The sequence below is a fragment of the Pteropus alecto genome, unplaced genomic scaffold (genome assembly GCF_000325575.1).
Source record: "Pteropus alecto unplaced genomic scaffold, ASM32557v1 scaffold22, whole genome shotgun sequence".
Classification (NCBI taxonomy): domain Eukaryota; kingdom Metazoa; phylum Chordata; class Mammalia; order Chiroptera; family Pteropodidae; genus Pteropus; species Pteropus alecto.
Window position 1 is genome coordinate 11,655,263 of NW_006434839.1, and position 9,941 is coordinate 11,665,203.

General features: G+C 33.5%; 1 protein-coding gene across 1 annotated transcript in view; it reads left to right on the top strand.

Moving 5' to 3' along the window:
- The window catches only part of GRM8 (glutamate metabotropic receptor 8), a 676,955-nt gene that overhangs the window by 408,954 nt on the left and 258,060 nt on the right, over window positions 1-9,941 (top strand). The window contains exon 6 of the mRNA XM_006910553.1: window positions 9,782-9,941. Within this exon, the coding sequence (XP_006910615.1) occupies window positions 9,782-9,941 (160 nt within the window). The remainder of the gene's footprint in view (window positions 1-9,781) is intronic.

Below are 9,941 nucleotides of genomic sequence, written 5' to 3' on the forward strand. Positions count from 1 at the left end.
TATATCCAGCACAGTGCCTAATATATCACACAAGCTTAATGAATGAATTATGATAATAAAGATGGTAATAAGGATAACAGCATATATAGTACTTACTATTTTCAACATACTCTTTAGATTGCCTTATATATCTTAACTCATTTAATTATGACAACAGCCCTATGAACAGATACTATTATTATCCCCATTTTACAGATAAGGAAACTGAGGCTTAGGAGGTTAAGGGACTTAAAGTCCTATAACTAGTAAATGGTGGTGTTGAGATTTGAACCCAGGCAGATTTGCTTCAGGGTTGTTCCTAATCATTGAAATTAAATTACCTTTATCATGTTTATTGAATGAGTATATGAGTGTGTATATATATATATATATATATATATACACACACACACATATAAAATATATTTTTATTTCTTTTGTTTGTGCAAATAGAAACGCATTGCACAGTATAGAAGGTTGAGTATTTTGTAGCCTCACGTGACAAATAATGGTGTCCATTTATTCACTACTTAATGTGCCAAATGCCCTACACTTAATCTTTACAACAACCACGCAACGTAGGTATGAGTCATGAATAAGAGATTCAGAGGTAGGGTCTCTAATCTTGATCTGTCTGATATCAGAGCCCATGTTCTTTTGCATTTTTCTTGTGCAGAAGAAATAGGACTTAATCTGCAATTAATTTTAAAAATTGATACAATTCTAATGAAAGCTCCAATTTTTGGAACTAGTTTAAATAATTCTAAAGTTTATTTGTAAGAATAATCAAGAATTTTTTAAAGAAAGTAATGCTTGAATTTGCATGAACAGATGGTACAACTTATTATAAAGCTACAACAATAGTGAAAAATGTAGTATTGACATATTGAGAGACAAGTGGCCTAGAGCATAAATTTAAAATATATATCCAAGAATATATTGGAGTTCGATATATTAAAAGTGACTTTATATAAATGAATGTGAGGAATATTTATTCAATAAATAGTCTGGAGAATTGGTTTACAATTTGGAAAACATAATGTTAGGTTCCTACCTTGCATTGAGTATCAGAGAAGAATTAAATGCAAAAACCTGAATCTATTAAATGAACTTCAGTACCAGCATAAAACCATCCTTTCCTACAATATAAGAGAATTTTTACCATAGGTAAAGTGAATACAGCATGTTTAAAAAGTATATACAGAATGATCTTAAGTTTTAGAAATAGAGAAATAGAGAAATGCTGTAAGGTGATAGACCAGTATGCAAATGGTGGTTAACCTGGTGGGCTAATAGACATTATTTTCTTCTTTATAGTTCCCCCAACACATACATTTTTAAGGCTGTGTGTTACTTCTGTAATTAGAAAAAAAAATTTTTTTTAAAGGCAAATTCTAAGCCATATCATAGAAGTTGCAGTAACTATAAAATATTTTGAGGTGGAGGACAATAGAAGTCTTATCTGTTGCAATGGAAATTACAAAGGGAAAATCTAAATTCTTTTATAGGGGAACTTTAATATGCTTTAAAGACAAACTCTTAATCAAATGCCTTTTCTTTGGGATTTTAGGGATATACCTACGAAATGATTTTCTCCTCTGAATGCCTTTCTTTTAAACTGGTTGTTTTGCCTAAAGATACACTTTTAATCTTATTTGCCTCTTACCTTAGGTTTTTCAGTGTTTAAAAAACCCCAGGGCATTGCATGGAAAATTTAACACCTGAAGGGGACACCTGGCACCTGCCTGAAGCATTCTTCATTTCCTGCCAGGCACAAAGAAGAGAAGTTATTGTGGGCTGATGTAGCACTCTTCAGTGGTTGATTTACAAGTGTCTCCTGATGTGTTCTCAGGCAGTTAAGAGCCTTCAGTTCCTGGGACTACATATAAATTGCAGAAAAAGATCTAGAGCTGGCGATTTTCAGCAGAGGACCCTTATCTTCTCATTTTCTCTGCCCTTTGTAAATAGATAAGGCTGAGGCTCAAATTAGTCCATTAGTTCAATACATTTGTTTATACATATCTTTGCAAAAGCCTACTGTAGAATCCACAAAGCAGAAGCTTAGGTTGTAGAATTTTCTTTTGAACTTGATGTTATTTTCCTAGAGAAATCCTACAGACTTATGAACACGTATATACATATACACTCTCACCTTCCAAAGCTAAAATACTCTATTGATTTTTATGAATATAAATTTATAAGCTTTATTAGCTTTGGCTTTCACCATAAATATCCAATCATCTTGCTTATGAATTTCAGCCATTTTATGCCAATTTTATCTCAGGCAGATGGCTGAAATTCACAAGCAGGATAATTATTTTGTACTTCAGAAAAATGCTTAAAATATCATAGAAATATAGTTCCCCCTTTTACTATATTTTGATATAAATATTGTCATTTGTTAGTATTTGTTAATATTTATTAGTAAAAGTTTCTGTAAAAATATGTATTATTTTATAATATTCTTTAATTCCTGCTTTATTACTCTAAACATACATACATACACACACACACACACACACACAGAGTCTCTATTTACTACTTAATTTAGGAGACAAGTCAATCATATGCCTAGTGGCTGAAATTAAACAGGAGTTTGAAGAAGTGAAAATGAAACCTGATTTGAAAGAATTAAAGTTTCACAGAGGAAGAAAATATATAGTAGTGGCAGAGGCTTTGAGTCAGACCCGACTTTATCATTTACTGCCATAGCTTTGTGATCATAGGTAAATTATTCAACTTTTTGAGTCTTAGTTCCTTTATCTGTAAAAGAAAAAAAAAAAAGAAAAAAAGGAGTAATAATAATTTAGGAGTAAAGAGATGCTATTTGTTAAATACCATGCCCACTTTATTTATTTGTGTCCTCCCTGTTCCGTTTCATTTCTCTTATCTTATTTTTCCACACTTTTTTTCTTTAACTATTGGATCACAATAAAAAGAGAGATCTGAAAACTTTTCTCTTTGGTGAGAAATCAGGTTCAATACATAGATCAAGTTTAAGAATAATGTGAATGTAGTAACACAGTTAACCAGAAAGAGTATAGGAAGAAAAATCCAGGCTGATTTTTTTTTTTTAAGTGCAGAATTTCTAGGTCAACGATAGCTCAGTTATGGGATATTCCAAACTGTTTTAGATACGGAGCTTAGTGGTGGTACTTGCTCAGTTGCACCATTTTGTATTTTTCAAGTGATCTCAGAGAGTATAAAGAGGAAGCAGAATTAAGAGAAAGTGCCACAGAAACCAAAATTTTAGAACTGAAGGAACTCTAATTGATTATCTTGCTCAACACTCTAATTTCTACTAAGAAGTAAATAGATGCCAAAAAAGTCATGACTTGACAGAAGATACAAAGTCAGTTGTTTGTGGTGTTAGATCTAGAACTCAAATTTTTGACTTCTCAGGCTATTGGTCTTACTACAGTACTGTGTCAGGTGGCTTAAATTATTGCCATGTTATAAATAAATGATCAACCATATCATCGTTACATGATTACTCTAAACATTTATTCTTTAAGTAATTCAATGAATTTGTATAAAGTCTATACTATGGGAGAGGATGTAATAAATACTATGAAATATTTAGAATGAGTCATTTTAACTGTGGTCTTGATGTAGTTGGGAAACTGTCATAAATTCAATCTTCTTATTCACCTAATTTTCCAAATTCTGTTAATGGTGCTAATATTCTACCAACTTCAAATCCTTACTCCTATATTTGTTGACTGCATCCAATCCTTATTCTCAGATTTAACCAGGTGCTCAAATACTGTCCATTTGACATGTGAAATATATTTTCTCTCATTTTCTTCTTTCCCCACTGTTTCAACCTGTTTCTGGTGTCTACATACCCTGCCTCCCAGCTTGTATTTCTACCTTCAAGCTATGTTTGCTTCAATTTGCTTTTCACATCATTCCCAGAAATAATTTTAAATACCATTCGTAGCTCTCTGTTTCCACCTGAACAATATTCAGTATTTAAACCCAGCATTTAAGATGCTCTTTGATCCGATCTGGGTTACTAAATTGAAATATATATATATATATATATTTGTATAAAGTCTATACTATGGGAGAGGATGTAATAAATATATATATATATTAAATATCACTGCTCCAATCTAACTCAAGTTGGCATCTTACTTGAAGCTTGGAGACTGAGAAGGAGACATCTGGGAATGAGTGAAGAAAGTTAAAGAGTGAATATCTAAGTGAAGTTCTGTGGTTTGGAGTTCTCAGGTCATATTCAAGGATGTGAAAATGGAGCAGAGAGAGATGGGGCGGTACCAGCAGTTAGGGACCCCATTACGGAGGTCTCTGTGGGCAACTTTGTCAGTCGAAGGCTTAGGCTTAGTGAGGTTCAGGACAGTGTCCAAAGCCTTTTAAATTGTGTGCCTGAATCTAGGTCTGTCTCACTGGCCGGTCCTCCTGCTGTGGCCAATTGCCTCCATCAGTCAGTTTGCCTTTCTGCCTTACCGCAGGGCCTGTCTGCATCCCTCTGCAGTTCGAGAGGTGTACACATTTCATTTGCATATCTTAGTGCTTAGGAGATATTCCTGCATAATTGAACATGCTTATGTTTCTTTCCCATCCTACCTCTATTGTGTCCTTGAAATCAAATCAGTTTAATTCAGTAAAAGATGACTTATGTTTGCTAACTTGATAGTGATTACTTTTTAGTGTGAGATGCAGTTCTTGGCATGGTTCTCACTAATTTAAAAGTCACCCACGATGCTGTCACTACGTACATGTGAGGTATTGGAAAAGCACAACGCAGAGCATGACAAGTCTTATATGCATAAATGTATTTATTCATAGCAGTTCACAAATTCTCTTCTTTCCTCTTACCATCCTTTTCACAGAAACCTCAGAAAATGATTTAATTATTTAGAGCAGTTGCTGTATATTTAAGAAAAAGTTAGGGAGGAACTAAATAAGTACTTTTTAATCTATAAATTTAGAATGTAGGATTATTTCTACTACATGCTAAGACCGTAGTAAAAAATTCAACCAATTGGATGTTTCCTTTCCCAGGAATACAAGGACTGATATAACTTCCATTTTTTCCTCCCACTGATTTGACCAGCTGTTTATTAGGTCATCACTATATTAACGTTAGAAGATTTATATGCATAATTTTAGGAAAAGGAAATAGCTTTTAACATCTCAATTTTTAAAACTAAACTACATCCTGACAAATGAGAAATTCTTAGAAAGCAAAGCTCAGTACTGTGTGTCAGTCAAAGAATTTAAAATTTATGTCACACCCATCTTAAGCACTCACACTATTATACACACAGCACTTTGAAAATGTGAGCAGATTTGTCTTTTTAGTAAGAAGGAACAGAAACCAAGAAGATGCACCATGTAAACTGAAGTACAGTGATATTGATTGGACCAATAAGAATTTACTATGTGTTCTAGGAACATGAGGTAAAGTCAGAAGTTTTAGATTTCGTTAATGAAAACATAAAACAATCTTGCAATAAAACTTATAAGGCTGATTTCATCTACCACCACACAAACACTTTGCTACATGTTGTTCGTTTTAAGCTATATACTAAAAACACTTTATAATCAGTATTTTAAAATGGATGGCAGCCTTTGACAATATTTAGTGCTTTATAGCAATACACTAAGACTAACTTTAGAAACTGTAGCATAATGAAATTTTATAGCCAATTAGGTTGATGAGTCACTGTCAGCTTCCTGAATTCCTTTTTTCGGTGAAAGAGAGAAGCAGATGTAAGAAGTGAGAAGCAGACTGGTTCTTATAAAATCTTAAGTATTGTCATGAGATTGAAGTGTTAGGGAATAAAAAAAATACATTGTCCAAACATCCTGAAAAGAAATCAAATAATTTCTTTTTAAATTTAGAAATGGTAATAGTATTCAGTCTTTTAGTTTGTCACCATGTACTTACATGGATTTAGAAAAAAGACTTATAGTGTCCATTGACTCATGTGTGACAATAGTCACTAGATAGCCTTCTAACCTTTACCTTAAAAGAAAAAATGTGCAAAGTTGGATATATTTAATCTTCACTCAAACTAATTGGAATTTATAGCTAGTCAAGAAAATAGTTTGACTAGTGGTGTGGTATATGAGAATTAAAATAAATCTCTCTATATATAAAGTTATTTTTTTTTTTAGGAGAATCCAAGAAAGATTATATTTGTTAAGTTGGAGCAGCTCTATTAAAACTGATCAGGAAAATGTTGTATGTAACTTTATCCTAATTATTGAATGCTTGGAAATATATTTATAGATTGATAGAGAGGTTGCAGTAGCATTAAAATAAAATAATAATATATTAAATCTATAACATTTTGAAATAGAGTAAACTCAAAAACATAAAATATTCATACACATCTAGCTTTTACATATATTCCATGGATTGTGGGACATTTCCAAATTTCTTAATGTTCTCACGGTCTTTATGTTCTTTGAATCAATCTGGCTTGGCCATTTTCTGCAGTTCTTTGGCTTCTGACAATGCTCCATGTTGTTGAAATGGAGACATGGAAATCCTCTCTTTTTCTTTAAAGTTCATAAAAGAAAACACAATTAGATAATCAATGTTCACAGAAGAGATGCAAGTGTGTGGGTGTGTGAGTGTGTGTGTGTATGCAGCAGAGAGATTTGCAGAGTAGCAATACAAACAACATATCCTGGAATATTAGTGTTATGAACTGAATGTTTATGTCTCCCCCATATTCATATGCTGAAACTTAACCCCCTAATGTGATGGCATTAGGAGATGGGGCCTTTGGGAGGTGATTAGGATTAGATTTGGTCATGAGGGTAGAGCTCTCATGAATGGAATTAGTGCCCTTATAAGAGTTTTGAGAGAGCTTGCTCCTCTCTGCTCTCTGCTATGTGAGAATACAAGAAAATGGCCACCTGCAACTCGGAAGAGAGCCTTCACCAGAACCCAACCATACTGGCATTGTGCTATGAGATATAAGCTCCTGCTGTTTACAAGTCACCCAATGTGTGGTACTATGTTATAGTTACCCAAACTGATTAGAATAGATTGCTGCGTTTTGAAATTATAGATTTATCATGTCTCCAGTTGTGAGATTCTGATTCAGTGGAATCCGTGCTTGAGAAGATCACCAAGAATGGAACAACTGGGCTGGGATGCATAGTCTTCATTTTCAGTTATCAATTTCAGGGATGCAAAATAATGAAGACAAAGGTCTCCATAGGTAGGCCGAGGGAACTACCCTCAAAGTAGTTATTTCTGTCTTAACTCACTAAATTTCCTTGTCATTTGCCTTTTTTTTTTTTTTTTTTTTAAATAATCAACCATGCTGGTCTGCTCAAGACTGTAAGACTGTCCAGTCTTGGTCCTACATCCTGAGAAACTTCTCAGTTCTGGGCTAACCAGAGTGACTGGTCAGATGAGGTCTTTAAAGAAATAATTGAATCTTTTTGGCTTCTGTGCCCATTTTCAGTATTTATTCATGAATTGTCTATTTTGTGGTTAAAACTGTGGGAAAGGAATTTTAGGCAGAGGCTGAAAGGGCTGTGTTCACAGGTCACTTAATGATATTCTGAACATAAATAATACTGTCCTAGGACCCAGGAGACAAAGCAACACAGAAATAGAGGGCATTGTCCCCATATCTGCATGGATCTTAGCTTAGATCATGCAGCTGAGGCAGGTTGAAGGAGACATTGTATTTTTTGGCAATTTGAAGATGTTCTTTGTTAGATCTTCCTTCTTCCTTTGGGCCCCCAATCCTGCAAAACCTTCAACAGGAGGTTTTTAGGGAAATAATGATGTAATTCTCTACAGTGAAAGCTTGATTTTAAAGCTATTAAGTTTGACATGGAGGCAGACTACATAGCTATATGGTAGGCAATTGGATACGTAAGCTAAAAGTCAGGTTATAGGAAAGTCTTAGAAAACGAATTTTCCAGAAAGCTAGATTCTAAAATGAATTAAATTGACTACTCTACATTGGTCTAATGATTTGGACTCTATAATGAACATTTTGGATTCTGATTTATATTTCTAGACTTTAGAAATAATAATAGGCGAAGGCGTTGAGACAAAATGGATTCTGAGGTTGGAGAGAAAAGAGGACTCGATCTTAGGGAATGGAAAGTTGAGCCATTAAAAAATTTCAAAAAGGCATATGGAAAAGGAAGAGCAGAATTCAGGATCATGGCAGACTACAGAGAATAGGACACTGACCAACAGCATTTAAAGGATTAGAGTGTAAAAAATGGTTGAGACCAGATGGAAAACATGTTCACTAATTGAATGAATAAAAATGAATGAATTGACCACTAGATTTATCTAGAAGAAAGTCACTGGTTTTATTAGAATGTAAAAACCCAAATAAAACAATCGTTTTAATTCTACCCTAAATTTAGAGGAGATAGTGTGAAGAAAAGAAATATTTGTTGAATTTAAAGGCTGTTAAAGGTTACTAACTGACATCCATGGAAAGGTTTAAAGTATTTGCTTTTGGTCTTTCCAAGTGTTACTGATATATAAAATTTGGTGGATGCAGAAATGATAGGAGAAACTTTTGGTTTCCCTAGTAAGCTCCCAATGTCCTTTCTGCAATTTTTTTCTTGAGTGCTCAACAGTCTCGTCTTCTACCACATTTTTTTCTGGGGATTTAGAGAATCCCGGGCTTCAAGTAAGAGACCTGGAGATGGTTCCTGTATCTGATCTATGTGTCCTAAGTAAATTTTACCTCCACGTGTCTCGATTTCCTCATCTTCAAAATGAGAATGTTGGATTATAACTAATTATACATTATCTAACTTTAACATTGAATTTATCATCCATTTTTAATTCCATGTTTCCGTTACATATTAAATGATAAACACCAAGCTAAAAGTAGTCCCCAGTACCAATTCTCAGGAATATGCCTAAACACAAAACAGTTATTCTGAATGATATTTATTTTGAGAGATCTACGTCTTTTTAATAGAAAATTAGAAGAGATAATTGATGGGGATCTAATGTGCAGTATGGTGACTATAGTTGACAATATAGTACTGTATACTTGAAATTTACTAAAAGATTAGATCTTAAAAGTTCTCACCAGAAGAAAAAAATGGCAACTATGTGAGGTGATGGACGTGTTAACTAATCTTATTGTGGTAATCATTTTACAGTACACATATGTATTGAATCATCATGTTGTATACCTTAAACTTTCATGATATTATATGTCAGTTATATCTCAGCAAAGCTGGAAAAATAAGAAAAGAAAATAGAAACATGAGTTCGAGAAGAAAATAAATTGAATGATTTTACTGAAAATAACCAGGTTCACTTAAGGAAATACTGTCATTTAATATCTACAAAAAAGGCTCCCAGATAGAGCATATTCAAAACAAGAACAGACCTTGGTATGAGTGACACCTGACTTTGGGTCACTAATTAAACCATGCTTCTGGAGCTGACATGTATAAAAGAACAGCAGTCTACACATTTTACATAGAAATCAAATCATTACCAAAATGTTATGTAATTACTGGAATGCATACTGTAATAGAACCCAATAAGGTGCAAATAAAAATAATAAAACTATATGTCTTTTATTTACTTTATATATTTTTGTTGCTAATGAAATAGTTTGTTATTTTCAAATACAAAATTCGATACCTAGTTTAAAAACATGACTCAGTAAATATAGGACTAAAATAATTGGGAATAAAATCAAATAGTTTTGTCTTATTAAGTGTACTTCACATGTGGGAAATCTTAAACCTAATGCCACCTTTTGGTGAAATCTAACAGTGTCAACTGATGATTTTCCTTTTTATTTTGAAGGGCTGGAGCGAATTGCGCGGGATTCATCTTACGAACAGGAAGGAAAGGTCCAGTTTGTAATTGACGCCGTATATTCCATGGCTTACGCCTTGCACAACATGCACAAAGATCTCTGCCCCGGATACATTGGCCTTTGCCCACGAATGAGTACCGTTGATGG